This window comes from Tenrec ecaudatus, chromosome 8 (genome assembly GCF_050624435.1).
Source record: "Tenrec ecaudatus isolate mTenEca1 chromosome 8, mTenEca1.hap1, whole genome shotgun sequence".
Taxonomy (NCBI): Eukaryota; Metazoa; Chordata; class Mammalia; order Afrosoricida; family Tenrecidae; genus Tenrec; species Tenrec ecaudatus.
Genome location: NC_134537.1, coordinates 143,507,087 through 143,524,121, shown reverse-complemented (window position 1 = coordinate 143,524,121; position 17,035 = coordinate 143,507,087). Strand labels below are relative to the sequence as shown.

The following is a 17,035-nucleotide window of genomic DNA, read 5'->3' as shown; positions in this document are numbered from 1 at the left end:
TCAACAAGCTCCCATCTTCTCTAGAGTTCTGGCTCTGCTCGTCCCCTCTGGGGAAAAGGGTCCAATACACCTGGGTCTGCATTCCGGGATGGAACGGGCTTGGAAGCCACAACTCACCAGGGAAATGGTGGAGCCCGCAGGCCGCCTGTGGCAGAAGCGCCTGAGTAAAGCCTCTTGAACCTGCCGGAGAAGCCGGGGGTCGGGGCTAAGTCAGCCCAAGTCTAGCCTGGGGACAGCGCTAGTCAGGAGCGGTCAGGTGGGCAGACGTACCTTCTTGTCCATGAGGCAGCCGAACAGTAAGATGAAGACACCCTGAGAAGAGGGGCACGGGGAACAGGTGGTCAATGAAGGGAGAGCTACCTAAATCAACTCTCCGGCCCCCTCGTCCCTCAAGCTCTTTCCTCTGGTCTAACACACAGCTCAGGGCTTCCTGTCTGCTTGTTTTTTTCTCGGCTTGTGAGTGCCAGCCATTTGGTGCCGAGGACCCATTCCTAGTGATTTTCTTTTCTCTTGCTCTTCCTCATCCAACCTCTTTCTTTCTATCAATTTATTTGTAATTTCCATTGAGAAATAATTCACATTAAATCCAATTTACCAACATTAAGTGCACCCTATGAACATTTCCCCTCCCTTTCTTGGCCGTGGGAGAAAGACAGGGCTTTCTGCTCCCACAGCGTGTGACCATTCCAGAAACCCACAGGCAGCTCTACCCTGTCCTGTGCGGTCACTGCGCACCGTCACAGACCCGATGGCACTGAGTCCGGGGCTTGGTTGGTTTCTTTGTCCCTCCCCTGGTAGGGGGGGGGGGGCTTTTCTTAATGCTTTGTTTGTTTGCTTGGACTGTTACTGTGGCAACAGTAACAGGGGCTATCAAGGAGTGGGGGTTGACAAGTCCCTGCTTTCTCTTTGCGATGGTGTCTTCGTCGTCGTGAAGAGCATGACCACCATGGGCCGCACCTGGTGTGAGGCCACGCCGTCACCGCTCAGCTGGGTGAGCTTGTGCAGGCTATGTCTCCCTGCCCTTCAGTAGGGGATAGGGAGCCCTGGTGGCAGAGTGGGTTGCACACTCGGCTGCTAGCCTCAAGGTCAGCGGTTCAAAAGCACCAGGCTGTCCGTGGGAGAAAGAGGAGACTGCCTGCTCCTGTAAAGAGTGACAGTCTCAGAAGCCAACCGGGGCCAGTTCTACCCTGTCCGATTGGGCCGAATGGGTTGCAATCGACTCGATGGCAGTGGGTTTGGTTCGGGTGAAAATGGGGATCAGGATAGTTACTAGTTCACCGGTTGTTGTAAGGATTAAATGAGCCCAGGGCACATGTCGAGAACATGAATGACACCTGCTTCACCATCTGCAACAAGCCCTCGGATGAATTACTAATGATGTTAATGACCGGCTTCATCTTGTGCACCCCTCCAATCCTATTAGAGGTTGTACTGTCTTGTAAAGAGGGAAGGCAAGGGAGGAGAAATGAGCATGTTTCATGGAAAGACCAGCCTTCCTGGTTGGGTAGAAAATACTGGAACTCCAGAGACCGTGGCCCTTAGTCATCCTTCAGGTCGGAAACAGAACTTGCTCCCAGGGCCCAACTTCCAGTCAAGGACAGACAGGTCTATCAAGGGAACAGTAACCTGAGAGACGTCCACGTTCCTTAGAAGAGCCAAGCATATCTGAGTTCACAGCACAGCATCTACCCAAGGACAGAGCTTAGAAGGGCCTGGAGAGGACAAATGGAAACCGGGTACAGAGAGCAGAAGAAGTGATGTTATATTGAGGAGATTTCAATAAATGACAGGAAACAAGATGCGTATGAGTTACATGTCAACAGGACTGTTGAAATTAAAAAATAAACAAATAAAAGATTACCCTAGGGCACAAGAAAAGCAAGCAAGACAGAATTGTTGAATGGGAAACTGATCCACCAACCTTCACCCAATTCACTAGAAAAAGTCAAAAACAAACAAATAAAAACCTACAGAAGCGTAAACGTCCTTCTGGCCCTAACTCTCCACAAAGCCCGAAGCCCAGAGCATGGCATCGGACCACTGTGTCCCTAATTAAAGCCTGGACTCCGGGTGGCCTCTTGTCCCTTGGTTTCTCCACTGACGACATCTGCCTCAAGTACTTTGAAAGAAGAGGAACAAGACACTTGGGAATCCTTCCCGCTAAAAGCAAAGTTCCTTAAAAAGGAAGGCGACCAAAAAAGAAGCTTTGATGCCAGTGTGAGTCCACACTGGGGGAAGAGGCAGAGGAATGAGCCCTCCCTCGGGCAGGCTCTGCCGCCCCGGAGACAGAGAGCCCCCTGGGAAAGAGGAGGGTGGGAGTCGGAGACAAGGACCCTGGTTGGGGCTAAGCCAGAGCCAGGAGCCAGTATTGTCCCCATCTTTGGTTCATTTCAGATGCATTGCTCTGAAACTCGGAACAAAACACAAAACCCCTCACTGCTGTTGAGTCAGTTCCAACTCATACCCCTGGTGGCAGAGTGGTTACATGTTGGGCCCTTAACCGCAAGGTCAGCAGTGCAAAACCACCAGCCACTCCTCAGAAGAAAGATGGGCTTGCTACTTTCATAAAGAGTCACAGTCTCAGAAATTCACAGGGGCAGTCTACCCTGTCCCATAGGTCACTAGGACATTTATCTGAGCTCCTTCTTCATGCCAAACAGGGACTTCAGAGCTCACAAACCTTTTGAGCTCACAAGCCAGAGAGCAAGCCAGGAAGGTATTTGTTGCTATCCCCATTTTATAGACAAGGAGACCGAAGCTCTGAGAGGCCATGTGCTTTGTCCTGAAATTTCCAGCTAGGTAGTGGAGAATCTAGGATTCAGACCTAAACCTTCTAAAATTCTCAAGCCTCTAAGAAGCATATTGAGTGACTGGCTGATGCGAATGATTAAGCTCTCAGCTACTAGTCAGAGGCACACCCAAACCCAAAGGCACCACAAACCACATAAACCTGGACACCCCGTGGTCTCCTCTCAACTCAGTGACAAACCCAAAACAACAACAACGTGCTTCTTCGGGCCCCACCAGGAGATCCCCGTGGTACCACCTGCCAGGGACTCAGAACACCTAAAAGGACAGAAAGAACACCCCCCCACCACCTTGTCCCTCACCTGGGTGGTGTTGAGAATCGTGAAGATGTAGTGGGGCACATCGGACACTTCCTCGATCAGAGTGGCCAGGCTGAGTGCCCAGGTGAGGCCGAAGATGGGCGTGAGAATGAGCAGGGCTTTGCTCACCCCTAGAAGGGCTTGGCGCTTCTCCACCTGAGGCCCCTCAGAGAGTGAGGGTCTCAGCAACTTCAGCACAGCCATGACAAGGACCAGCCCGTTCACTCCCACGATGACCAGAACCGGCACGGCGAAGGTGTAGAGGACTCCTCCCTTCCCATCCAGCCAGCACGCCCCGGCCCTTAAGTATTTCCCCTGGGGGAGGTAGAGGACCAGGGCACTCCCTGCAAATCCCAGTGGGCACAGATAGCCTAGGGCCACCATCAGGGGGAGCACCCAGTGCTTGGACAGCTGGTGGAAGACAAAGAACAGCTGGTGGGCCAGCATCAGGGCCTGCGCCAGCATCCAGAAGAAGGTGGCCAGGTAGAGGAAATGGCAGAGGAAGGCAGCAGCCAGGCAGAGTGGGCTCTGGGGCCCTGCGGGGAGGAGTGGGGCTCCCAGGAAGCAGGTGTCTGCGGCCAGCAGGCAGAGCACCACGTTGAGCAGGGCAATGTGGCGGAAGTAGGCCACCTTGTTGCGGACCACGGCCCTCCACACCAGCCTGTACACACCCAGGCACACAAGCAGGGCCAGGATGGAGGCCCCCAGGCCCAGCCGGCTCAGCAGCTCCAGGGCTGGGCTGTCGGGAACCGTGTGGCGAGACATGAGGATGGAGAAGGCAGTCAGGTGCTGGCAGACACACCGAGGGGTGGGGTGGGCCCTGGCCACCCGTGCCTGGCACCCTTTGTCTGACCAGCCCCCCTCACCGTGGAAGAGCTCGGGGTCCCAGAAAACACAGTGGGGGATCCCACTTCTGTCCCCAAAGTCCATGATGACCTCTCCCTGGTTGATGGCCTGACCATCGGCCATGATGGACATAGAGAGGACCAGGCCGGGAGAGGCATAAACGGAGTCCCCCAGCCCCGGTCCATAGTTTGAAGGCAGGAGGTGGTCCAGTCTCTGCAGCACCAGACTCGTAATACTAACATTGGCTCTGTTGTGGTCCAGGGGGGCCAGTGAGCGCCTGGGGATCTGTGCCTGCAGTGGGGGCTGTGTGGAGAAGGAGACCCTGTAGTCCTCGGGGTCGGTGGGTCCAAGGAGCTGGCTCTGAAGCTGCACATTGGGCAAGATGAAGGAGGAGGGGTGATCCTTTGGGCGCAGGCTGCGTGCCAGGGTCTCCACCGCCAGTAGGAGAGCCGAGACTGCCGAGGGCTCCTGGGCCTGGGTCGAGGTCCACAGAGAACTGTTGTCCATGGCGAGGACCTTGTCTGTGGCTGTCAGCAGTGCCTGTGGTACCCAATAGAGAGGTGCCCACAGCCCCGAGTCAGGGCACTGGAAACTCCGGGCCCAGAAAAGCCTGCCCGCCCCAGCCCCATGCAATGCCCAACACCAGAGAGGAAAAGGAGGGCGGAGGAGGGCCTGGGAAGAGGGGCTGGCCAGCCTGGCAGGGCAAGTGGAAGCTGCCCAGCTGTCCCCCTGCTGTGGCTCAGAGCTCTCTCACCTTCATGTCACTGTTGGCAAGAAGGATCCTGGCCTCTGCCACCACCTCAGCCAGGATTGTCATGGTGCCCAGCAGGGCCTGTAAGTCCGAGGGTGACCTCACTCGTGCCGCCTGTTCTGGCAGCTGCCCCAGGAGATGGGGCACCTCCTCGGCAGGATGGCCCTGGCCTGCCAGCAGCAGCTGAACAGACAGGAAGCTGGGATGATGGGAGGGTCCCCACGAGGGTGGGACCAGCCCCTTCCTCCCTCCAGCAGTCCTCCCACCATAGTCCACATCTGTCCCAGAGGAGCAGGAAGCAGAGAGGGGGCGAGCCAAGCAGAAGGCACTGACTGCACCTTAGTGGGCTGGACACTTGATGGGCCAGAGGTTTGAGGCTAGTTCTGGGGTGTGTGTGGGGAGGGGTGTGGACAGGTGGAGGACAGCAGGGGGTGGGGGGTGTAGTGCATGCTAGGGCTCTACCCGGGTCAGTTCAGAGCCACTGGGACTTCAGGCTGGGACATAGGAGGGACTGACCGCCCAGTTGGGAAATGTTTGAGTCCTAAGGGAGAAATGGGGAGGCTGGGGGTGGGGTGGCCTGCAGCCAGAAATGTTACCCGAGTTCTATGCAGCAAAGCCAGAAGCCCGGTGTCCGTGCAGCTACTGTGAATGGGCCCCCAGGACCCGTCAGACCGGCAGGACCTGGTCATCCTTCCAAGTCTGTTCTGGGCACACGGGGCCTGCGCCACATAGCCAGCCTTGGTGGCCTCCCAATCAACAACCAGGAACTCCGTGGAGCAAACGGTGTCACCGTCTGGAGAATGATAATGGGGAGCACTCAGCCTCCAAAGGGAGCCTCTCCTTGGGCAGACGCCCCTGCGGGCTCCAGCGCCTCCAGAGCCTGCCCTGTCGCTCAGGGCAGGGGACCCGCCGATGAGGGAGCGCGTGCTCCCAGGACAAGCCTGGAGCTCTCTGGCTTCCAGCTGCCCTGGCCAGGAGAAAGGGTGGCCAATGAAACCCAGCACCCCACGTACCCTGGATGGTGGTGACCGAGACGGAGACCCTGACAGGGGCTGTTTCCGGGCTCCGCAGCTCACAAGTGTACGTGGTATTAGCTGCAGGGCAGTCCGGAGCAGCCAGCACGAGGCAGTGGGAGTCTGAGGCCTGCAGTAAGGAGACTGGGGCGAGGCCAGGGAAGGGAGTGGTCCCTGGGCTGGAAGCAAACCGGGACTTCCGTGCCGGATCTCCTAGCATTTAGAAAGGGTGAAACATGGGGTCAACCAAGTGGTCCGTGGCATGGGACTACTGTCTGCGGGCAGGACGTGGATTTGGATGCAGGGAGCCTGAGTTTCATCCCGGTGTCTCGAACTCCAGGACTTGAACCACAGTGTCCACATTTGTCCATTGGAGATGTCCCGACACTCATCTCACAGGGATTCAATGGGATGGCGTCGAGGAAAACATTACCCAAACACAACACCTTTACTATCAGAGCCACATATTTTCCCTGGTGTTTCGATGGGGCAAGTGTTGGACTGGTCACCTCAGGTGACCCATGGCTCCAAGGGACAAAAATGAGGCTGTGTGCTCCCCTAAAGATGTACTTCCTCAGAGAGCCTCTCTCGGGTTGCTGTGCACAGGAATCAACTCACTGGCTGAGTGGGGTGGAGGTGGGGGTGGCTTTTCTAATGGGGTTAAAAAAAACTAGAGAGTGCAATTGGACGTGGACCCAGAACACCCCGGTGGAACTGCAGGTTCTGTTCTTGAATGCAGAAGGCCCACTGCCCTCCCCCTCTCCCGGGGTTCCCGCCTCCTACCTGTGCTGCCCTCTCCTGGGCTCCAGGAGGCTGTGTAGGACAGGTTTGTTCTGGGGATGCAGCAGCTCAGGCGGAAGCCGGCAGCAGAGGGGGCACAGGAGATGGAGAGCTGGTCTGGAAGCCCCGCCACATCGGCCTCCTGCAAAGGCACCCTCACCTCCTGGCGCAGCTCCCACCGGAATCCCCGAGCCTCGAAGCAGCACGTGTATTCGCCTGCAGCAGACACACACCCAGTGCGGAGCCTGCTCACTTCCTCTGCTCCCTCTGTCCCCCTCGCCACTCCCTACCCCAGCCCTCCCCCCACCCCCTCTGCTCTCCACCCCGAGGATGTCCCTGACACAGCATGTTCCCTGCCCAACAGAGGATGTCCTGAGCGATTCTCTGCCTGGAGCCAGGACTTCTAAGGGGACCCTCTCTCCCTCCAGCAGCTGCCCCACCCCCCACTCCCCTGTTGCCTCTGCCATTTTGGACATCTGGAAGACAAACGTGGAGTCTGAGATGGGGACGTTGTGCCCAGCCTCATCCCCAGGATAACTGCCCCCATGGAAACTGTTCCCTCTCAGGCATGCTTTCCACCCCTCCCTCCCCCCACCCCACAGCGGATAAACAGGAAGGTGAGGAGGGCCAGGAGGCAGCAGGGAAAGGAGAAGGACTGAGAGGGGGGAGGGGGAGAGGGGAGGGAAGAGGGACGCCTGGAGAAGGGACCAGCTGGTACCTGCCCACTCCTGGGAGACGTTGAAGATGCTGAGGGCAGCCTGGCCCTGGTGGGGAGAGCTCAGGGACACCTGCGTCCCTGGCTGCAGGGAGACGGGGCGAGAATGCCCGATGGGCCACAGGAGCCAGCTCAGGTCCGTGGCCGTGTGGTGCAGGAGCAGAGTCAGGTTCAGCGTACTGCCAGGCCTGGGCAGTCTGGAGCCCAGGCTCAGCATCCCGGGGACTGCAGGGAGGGGAGGCAGGAGGCAGCCCTGGAGGGACCCGGGCCCTGGGTGCAGCTGCACCCTCCCTCCTTCCACACCTCTGCCCCCAGCCCTCCCTTCTCCTCCTATTTTATTGCCCCTGAAGGGGCTTCTGAGGGTAGCTGCTACAGTCCAGCCTGGAAGATACTATCTGTCATGGGGACCCCTCTGGCCTGTGGCTTCCAAGCCTCCTGGCTAGGGGCTGTGAGCCTCCTTCTGAACAATCAGGTCACTCTGGGATGGACTGGCACCGTGGCTGCCATGACGGGCTCCAGGACAGTTGTGAGCATGGCTGTGCTTGGTTCTGCTGTGCATGGGCGCTGTGGACTGGAACCAGCTCACCGGCACCTAGCAGCAGCCCCCTCTCGAGCTTTCTCCACTCGTCCTGTGTCCCTGGACTCTGCTGCCCTTTCCTTAGTCTCACTATTTGGGTCCCAGACTCAGAGCCTGTGTTCTATGATGACAGCTGGAAGGTGGGGGAGGGGGGAAGTGGGGATGGGGAGACTCGGGGACAGAGAAATTCCTTCCACACAGGGTGGGCCATTGGTTTCCAGGTTTCCCACCCTCCTTACCAGGTGGCAGCAGCTGACAGTAGGCAGGCTCGGGATGGCTGAAGACAAGGCAGACACAGGGCTGGTGGCTGTGGGGGTCTGGGCAGGGAGAGCGATGGGAGCAGACACTGGCGTTCCACTGGTACCCAGGGAGGCACTCACAACAGAAACGCCCGTCTTTCCTGGCCTGGCACACTGTGGGAGGAAGGAGTAGGCCGGCCGGCTAAGAAAACCAGGCAGGCAGGACCAACAACGGGTATCTGAAACCATCCCAGAGTCACAGGGCTGCCTCCCCGCAGGCAGGGCTCAAAGGGTCCCGCGTCTCGGCGCTGGGCAAAGACTTGGGGGCCAGGTGGGAAGTCCTGGCCCACAACACTTCTGCCCCTTTATCCTTCTGTCAGCATGGAGCTGGAAGCGGAGGGTCTGTCTGGTGGGGAGGGCAGGCGGAGCTGGGCCAGGAAGCAAGAGCCAAGGGACTCTGGAGGGACCCCCAGTGTCCCCGACAAGCTGACTGCAGGAGGTTGGGTGACCTGAGTCCTCCCTGTCCCAGCAGGGGTGACACTGAGAGACAGGGCGCTGTCGGATTGCTTCCCTACCTGTGGTGAGGCTGAGACCAGTGAGACTTGTTGGGGATGAGGAGATCCAGGCAGAGGGAGGAGCCAGGGTCCGAGAGAGTTCTGGGGGCCAGGTCTTGTTGGAGAAAGCCAGATGGACATAGACAGAGACCAGGACGGATTCTGCAGGAATAAACGGGGCAGCTGGGGGCAGGGGGGGCGGGGAGAGGAGGCTACAAGGCCAGGGGCCAGCCCCCCTGTGGCCTTCCACAGGGATGTGGTCTCCCAGGAATGGGGGCGTGGGGAATAGAGCCTCCTCACTGAGCCTTTCTAAGGGCCCCGGGGCAGGACTCAGGAGGGCAGCGACGCCTCCCTAGACCAAGGCCCCTTCAGATACACTGTTCCCTGGCCTCCTCCCAACAAGCTCAGTTCTACAGATGCCCGTCCCCAAGATGAATGGTTTCTTTAAGGCAGTGGTCCTCAACCTGTGGGTCGCGACCCCTTTGGGGGTTGAACAACCCTTTCACAGGGGTCACCTAAGACCATCAGAAAACACTTATTTCTGATGATCTTAGGAACCGAGACACCGCTCCTCTATCTGTCTCCAGGCGGGTCCGCCCACATGCAATTACCCGGTGTGAAGACTGTTACCCATGCTACGCCATGCTTCAACACACCGTTTCATTTATTTGTCATTAGAAATCAATATTTCACAATATAGAATGGCATATTCGTTTGCGATCAATCACTATGCTTTGGTTATATTCAATTTATAATAATGAAGATACATCCTGCATATCAGATATTTACACGATGATTCATAACAGTAGCAATATGACAGTTCTGAAGTAGCAACAAAAATAATGTTATGGTTGGGGGGACGGGGGTCACCACAACATTAGGAACTGTATGAAAGGGTCGCGGCATTAGGAAGGTTGAGAACCACTGCGTTAGGGCCTTAAAGGTTTGGGGCTCTGCTCCAATCCTCTGTCCTCATCCCCGTCCCCACTCCCAGTTCTTCCATCCACCTCTGACCAGCTCCTCTCAGCCCCCTCCTCCTGGCCGTCCACTCACCTGATGCTCTGCTCTCTTCATCTAGTGGTAGCTCAGGTTCCCCTTGGACTTGACTCTGGCCCTGGAACAGAGCAAGACGAGAGGCCTCTGAGGGAGGTGGACACTGGTCCTCCCAGGGGTGCCCTCTTCCCAGGAGGCATCAGGGGCCAGCCTGGCTGCACGGGCATGACTCGGTCTCTTTGGAAGCTCTCCTTTCTGCCTGGGATCGAGCGTGCACATCCTGAGAGCAAAGTGCTCTTGGCAGGAGACACTAGGACGCAGACCCAGGGGACCCGCTCCGGCCCGCGGGGCCCGCTCCGGCCCGCAGGCCCCACTGGAAACCAGGAAGCAGACACACCTCGAGTCAACATGCTTTGCTTAATTCCTTCCTGGACTTGCTGGCCTCTGGGCTGCTTGAAACGGCTTGGTCTAGAGCTCTGGGGGTGGGGTGGGGGGGGGAGACTGGGCAGAGCTGGCTGCACCCAGGGATGCCATGGGACGTGCAGTGGGGGTGAGCAGGAGGCAGGACCTGCCTTTCCTCTCTGGGTCTATGGCCAAAGGGGTTTATGGCCAGCTCCTTCCTCTGGCCAAATTTTATGCTGAGGCAGTCCTTTTTGGTTTGTATATGTCTCTCTAACTATAGTTCAGGATAATAGCTGGGAATCCCTGGGGGGTAAAAACTGTTAAGTGCTAACCAAGAGGTAGGAGCTTTGAGTCCACACTAAGGTGCTATGAAAGAAAGGTCTGGCTATCTACTCTTTTTTTAAAAAAACAACTATTTAAAAAAAAACCCAAAACAAAAACAAACAAAAATCAAAAAAACCCAAACCCCCAAACCAACTATTGCGAATCCTCTGGAGACCATTCTCTGACCCTGTGAGTCAGAGTGGCAGGTCACTGGCAGGAGCCTAGACCGGAATGTAGATCAGATATGAGGGGGCTTCAGCACGCTCGTGGAAATCTCGAGTGAAACGATCATGGAGATTTCCATGCGTTTTTCTGAACCCCCTTGTGTAGAGTTGGGTCAGTGGTAGGCGGGGTCCCCCCAGCCCTGGGAGAAGCAGGAGATGGGCGTCAGAAAGTCCTAGTGCAGACTGCTACCCTCCTCTGATGCTCTCCGGCCGTCGGGCACTGCTTTCCCAATCTGGAAAGGCTTCCTGTTCCCATCAAGTGGCTGGCTCGATGGGACGAGCCTTTGCCCACAGGACGTCATGCACCACAGGTCAGTGTTCTCGGCACGCACACGACGAAGTCTTGGGAAATAAGACTGATTTCTCAGAGATTCCGAGGCAAGCCAGGCTCTTCTCTCCTGTCCTTTCCTGGCCACCGCCTGTTCCCACCCCACACACCCGGAGGGACCCAGCCTCTTGGTCCCTCTCCACACCTCCCCTGGGTGCTCACCCAGCTCACTTACAGATTGGGCTGCTTGGACAGCTGGTGGTCCCAGCAGGGGGAGAGTCACGGCCAGAAGCAGCAGGGGGGCAGCCAAGCCAACCATGGCTCAGTGGAACAGTGCCCAAGAACCCTCCCGCTGCCACCGGATGCAAATGTCCTCAGCGGAGAGCTGGGCTGGGCACAGAAGGGGTGGGAGGGAAGGTGGGAGGGAGTCAGGGCTGAATTTACAGAGGGGGTGCCACAGCCCATGACTTTGAGTCCGATGGGCATTCAGGTCACTGAGGTGCCTGCTGGAAGCCCCACCATAAAGGTGAGGGAGGTCAAACTCTGCTCCCCTGTGGTCTGGGCCACGGGCTCTGTGAGCAGAGAGGGCTTGTGATAAGGATCTTGGTCACAAGCAGCACCATGTCATAACGGAGTCAAGCCACATTCCCAAGGTTCCAGGAATTTGGATGGTCCTGGAACTCTCTGAAGCTACGATCAGAAAAGAAGATTCACACTTGATTGCTACCCCTAAAATAAATTACAGATAGACTGACGATTTAAATGTAAAAAGGAACATGGAGAACATTAGAAGTAATTCCCTCCTCCTCAATAATTTTATTGGCATTCAATTCACATATCATACAAGTCAATAGTTCCATCCCATCAAGAAGAGTTGTGCAGTCCCCACCGCGGTCGGTTTAAGAGCATTTTCTTCACTCGTCACTGTCAGCTCCTCATTGCCCCCCAAGCTCCCCCGCCACCCGCCAAGGAACAATGAGCCCAGTTGTTGCCTTTATGGATTTACCTATCCTGGATTTCATGCACAGAAAGACATGAGCACACCAAGACTAACAAGAATAACACGGTAATATGTGAAAAGCTTTAAAAGGGAATAAGGCAGAAAACATTAAAAATGAGAACAAATTTAAATGGGTCATGTGGGTGATGAAAGGAAAGGGTGCTAACTTTTAACCTCACCGCGTCTGCAAGGAACCACTTTCCAATCCACTCTGCACGTTAGCTAGGCTGTTCACATCCCTGGTCCATGGCCAGAGGGGGTTCCCCAGGGGCTTCATCTACGTGTATTTCTCCTTTGCTTTTTTTCCCAGTGGGTCAAAAGGGAGATCAAATGATATGCTATTTTGTTTTGCCCCAACTACATCTGCCATAGTTGACTTCACAATACTCTCTGTCTGCTAGCAATGCGACTCACAGCCCTCAACGATGATCAGAGGGGATTCACTGGCAGCTTATCCATGTGTGGATCCTGCAGATGGATTTTGGATTTCCACTGTCATCCACAGCCTTCTGCAAGCCAGGTGTTCACAATCGAAGTGTTGATACCATTCCCTCCTTTGATCGGGATGATCTGCTTTGCAATCCTTGGATCACACAGGCTGGTGCCCTTCTCCCATGTGGTCTTAGTTGATGCCTCACTTTGATGGCTGCTTGTAGAAGAAGAAATTCTTTTTTTTTTTTACATTTTATCAGGGGCTCATACAACTCTTATCACAATCCATACATAATACATACATCAATTGTATAAAGCACATCCGTATATTCTTTGCGCTAATCATTTTCAAAGCATTTGCTCTCCACTTAAGCCCTTTGCATCAGGTCCTCTTTTTTTTCCCCTCCCTCCCTGCTCCCCCCTCCCTCATGAGCCCTTGATATAGATTGTTATTTTGTCATATCTTGCCCTATCCGGAGTCTCCCTCCCCCGCCCCTTCTCTGCCATCCATCTCCCAGGGAGGAGGTCACATGTGGATCCTTGTAATCAGTTCCTCCTTTCCACCCCACTCACCCTCCACTCTCCCAGCATCGCCCCTCACACACCTGGTCCCGAAGGTATCATCCACCCTGGATTCCCTGTGCCTCCAGCCCCCATATGCACCAGTGTACATCCTCTGCTCTATCCAGTCCTGCAAGGTAGAATTCGGATCATGGTAGTTGGGGGTAGGAAGCATCCAGAATCTGGGGGAAAGCTGTGTTCTTCATCGGTACTACATTGCACTCTGACTGACCCATCTCCTCTCCTAAACCCCTCTATGAGGGAATCTCCAGTGGCCGACAAATGGGCTTTGGGTCTCCACTCTGCACTCCTCCCTTCATTCACTATGGTATATATATATGTTTTTTTTTCTGGCATGATGCCTTATACCTGGTCCCTTTGGCACCTTGTGATCGCATAGGCTGGTGTGCTGAAGAAGAGATTCTTAAGTAATTACAACACAATTCTGAATTGAGGAAGGCAGTTTAAACAAGACATATACCCCAAACCCAGCAAGGAGATAATTTTACTATCTAAAGACTTTTGTTTGGCATAAAAATTACATGTTAGGGTAAAAAGGCAGAAACAAAAATGTCCACTGCCATTGGTGTTGATTCTGACTCACAGAAGAAACCTTACATGGGTCTTGGTGACAAAGGTAGACAGCCTCAGCTTTCCCCCACAGGACAGCTGGTGGATTTGAGTCACTGAGGACACGGTAGCTAGAGGTCAAGCATGTCACCCATGATGCCCCCGGGGCTCCTTACAAAGGCGCCAGCTGCCCTCAGGATTAAACAGACAGCTACTTTGATTACCGTAAGAACTTTCTGCCTTAGCCGTGCCAAAGGGGAAAACAAACGAACACATGAACCAGAGTTAAAGTCTGAATAACAGCTACTAGTTAATGATTGAAGAACAAAATATTGATTACATTCCGTGTCGACAAATGTGTACTTTCACAAGTCTGCAAAAACAGGATGCTCGGTGAAGACGTGCTTGCTACAGCAAATGAATGGGCCAAACGGTCTGTTAGAAAGGGGTGGTTTAAATACATTTGTAAAACCAAGTGAAGTCATTCTGTCGTGGAGTGACCTGTACTCTTTTTGACAATTTTAATTTTTTTAGTGTATTGAGAGTTTAAATTTAGCATTAGCCAGCTGGACTCAGCGTAGGTGACCCCGATTCTCTGGAACATCTAAAGCATCAGAGACAGGCTACGCGGGCTAAGCGGATGCCTCTTTCTGCCATTAGCTGGATCCAGGTGTTGACATCGTCTATGTCATTGTCACCGAGCTTCTTCACAGCCCACATGATCCGGGGCTTTCTGGCCTTGGCATCACAGGGAACCCAAGTGCGTCCCATCTCGTCTTCCTCAGGGGCTGCCTCAGGGGTCAGGGGAACTTGGTGATGGCGGCGTGGCCAAGCTTGGTTCTCCCTGGGGCGCTCGTCCGAGGCTATGTGGGCTGCCTTCTTAGCCTCAGGAGCACGGGTGGCTTGTGGTTATGTGTTCAGCTGCTAACCACAGGTCTGAAGTTCCAGACCACCTGCCCCTTTGAAGGAGAAGGACAGGACTGTCTGATCCCATAAAAGGTTACCCCGTCGGGAACTCACAGGGCAGTTCTACCCGCTTCTCCAGGGCCGCTCTGAGTGGGCATCGACCTGAAGGCAGTGCGTTTGGGTTTTCTGAGCTTCAGTGTTTTGGCCTCCAGAGAGCGGGTGACATGCAGATCTTTATTTGTGTGGGGGGCTGTGGACGTCTCTCCGCACGACCTTCTTGGCCTTTAATGCCTTTGCTTTGGCTGCCGTTTGGGGAGGACAGGGGCTTGTTCTTTGCCTCGGGTGCCATCTTTGTCTAAAAGACAAAGCCATCCCATCTACTCTCATGTGGTGATGTTTCAAGCGTATTTTATGAATACCAATCCCCAACCAAACCTGTCGCGGTGAAGTTAATGCTGACTCATAAGGACACTAACAGTAGTGTGGACCTGCCCCACAGGGCTTCTTAGACTGTGGTCATTACACTTGATCTCAGCCCAAAGGCGGAGCAGCGGCTGACTGTGATCTGCATGGGAATGGATCCTCACGTCTGTCTTTCCCCCCGCGGGGCCAGTGAGTGGTTCAATCCACCCCCTTTGGGTTAGCATCGGATTACCAAGGCTCCTTCCTCAGTTCATATTGTAACTATGACTATTTGAAACAGAGTTGAGATCTTCAAAGAACCGAAGAAGACCTCTGGGCGAGCAGTCAGAAGAAGGCATGGGAACTCTGTGCTGGGGTGCCATCTGGGACCATTAGAACCCAGACTAGGCCCATAGCGACATCACAGAGCAGAGTCATCCTTCTTCAAATCTCCACAGGAACAGACAGTCTCGTCTTTCTTCCACAGAGCAGCTATACTTAACCCACTGTCCCACCAGGGTCCTCTGGAACGAGAAAGGACATAACAGGCAGGTTGGAAATGAAATGAAACTATCTTGCTTTGCAGATAATCAGATCTTGTTCATAGAAAATGCTAGAGTGGTCACTAAAATTAGAGGTAATAAATTAGTTCAGGAAGGTGACAGGACATAAGTTCAATGTACAAAAATCAGTTGCATTTCTTTTTTCTTCTTCTTCTTTTTCAGTTGCATTTCTATACAAGGAATAGTCCGAAAGTGAAATTAAGAAAGTAATTCCAATCACAATCTCAACAAAAAGAATAAACTACATCAGAGTAAATTTCCCAAAAGTAGTGTGAAACTTGAACACTGAAAACTAACATGCTGAAAGAAATTTTAAAAACCAAAAATTATATATATATATATAATTTATATATACATATATACTTGAGTATACACCGTGGCACCTAATTTTACCACAAAAACTGGAGGGCTTTTTCAGCATAAAAAATGTGCTGACACCCAGCTGGTGTGATCATGAGGTGTCGATGGGATCAGCTATCTGGTATCTAAGACCCAGAATAAAAACACACCCAAGGTGAAGGTGGGGGGCAGGAAGGAACAGGAATGGAGTGGAGATCCAATGACCATCTGTAGATAATTGGACATCCCCTCACAGAAGGGTTACAGGGAAGAAATAAGCTAGTCAGGGTGCAGTACAGTACCGATGAAATACACAATGTTCCTCTAGCTCTTTGGTGTTTCCTTCACCCCACTATCATGACCTCAATTCTACCTTACAAATCAGATTAGACCAGAGCATGCACACTGCTACAGATAAGAGCCCGAGATACAGGTAATCCATGATAGATAAACCCCTCAGGGCCAACGATGAGAGTAGAGATAGCAGGAGGATTAGGGGAGGGTGGAGGGAGAAAGAGGGAATCAATCACAAGGATCAATGTAGAACCACCTCCCGGGGGGATGAATAACAGAAAAGTGTGTGAGGGGCAACGGAGGATGATGTAAGATATGGAAAAAATAATCTATAACTTATCAAGGGCTCATGAGGGAGGGAGGGCATGGGGGAGGGGGAAGAAATGGGGACCTGATATCAGGGGCTCAAGTGGGAAGAGGATGCTTTGAAATGATGATGGCGGCATATGTGCACATGTGCTTGGCACACTGGATGAATGTATGGATTGTGATAAGAGATGTAAGAGCCCCCAGTAAAAGTATTTTAAAAATTAAAATAAAGCAAACTATGTGTACACAGAAAAAACCATAGACAAAAGAATGGAAATGTCTTTCAATAAAAATGTATAATGTCAAAAAATGTGCTGAAAAAACTCGGCTCATACTCTAGTATATACGGTAACTCTATCACTCCATGTTCACGGACCAAAGACTTCTTACTGCTAAAAAGGTAACAGTTCCAAAATTGGTCTTCAAATTTAACAAGATGCTTCTCAAAATTCCATCTGGCTTTATTTTTTTCTACAACTCTTTCTAAGACTGACATGCTGATTCTAAAATCATATGGAAATGCAAAAGGACCCAGAGTAGCCAGAACAATCTTGAAAATTGAGGAGGTTGGAGAATCCATTCTTCCCCGTTTCAACACCTACTTTAGCTGCCATGCGTCAATTCTCTAGTACTGTAGTGGTTAAGAGTTGGGCTGCTAAGGTCAGCTGTTTGAAACCACCAGTCACACCTTGGGAGAAAGACGGGGCTCTCTACTCCTGTAAACAGTTACAGTCTCAAAAACTCACGGGGGCAGTTCTTCTGCCCTATAGGGTCATTATGAAATGGCATCGACTCCGTGGCAGTGAGGTGGGACGGGGAGCACTGCTCCTGGGGGTTCCTGAGGAGGAGAAAGCCTCCCTTCCATC

At 53.5% G+C, this 17,035-nt stretch overlaps 1 protein-coding gene across 1 annotated transcript; it reads right to left on the bottom strand.

Moving 5' to 3' along the window:
* Positions 1-11,112, bottom strand: ADGRF3 (adhesion G protein-coupled receptor F3). The gene is made up of 13 exons (XM_075557252.1): positions 11,029-11,112; positions 9,636-9,696; positions 8,604-8,744; positions 8,020-8,202; positions 7,682-7,688; positions 7,216-7,448; positions 6,501-6,713; positions 5,718-5,861; positions 5,301-5,497; positions 4,708-4,887; positions 3,111-4,493; positions 271-312; positions 1-180 (listed from the first exon to the last, which is right to left on the bottom strand). The coding sequence occupies exons 1-13, from the start codon at positions 11,110-11,112 to the stop codon at positions 1-3; spliced, it is 3,048 nt and encodes a 1,015-aa protein (XP_075413367.1).
* Between the last annotated feature and the right edge of the window lie 5,923 nt (positions 11,113-17,035).

Excerpts from the sequence above, each read along its gene's own strand:
- ADGRF3 (XM_075557252.1), bottom strand. The coding sequence starts at position 11,112 with ATGGTTGGCTTGGCTGCCCCCCTGCTGCTTCTGGCCGTGACTCTCCCC. Across the intron at positions 6,714-7,215 it reads CGTCTCCCAGGAGTGGGCAG|GCGAATACACGTGCTGCTTC; the intron begins GTACCAGCTGGT and ends TGTCTGCTGCAG. Across the intron at positions 5,498-5,717 it reads CTCGGTCACCACCATCCAGG|ACGGTGACACCGTTTGCTCC; the intron begins GTACGTGGGGTG and ends ATCATTCTCCAG.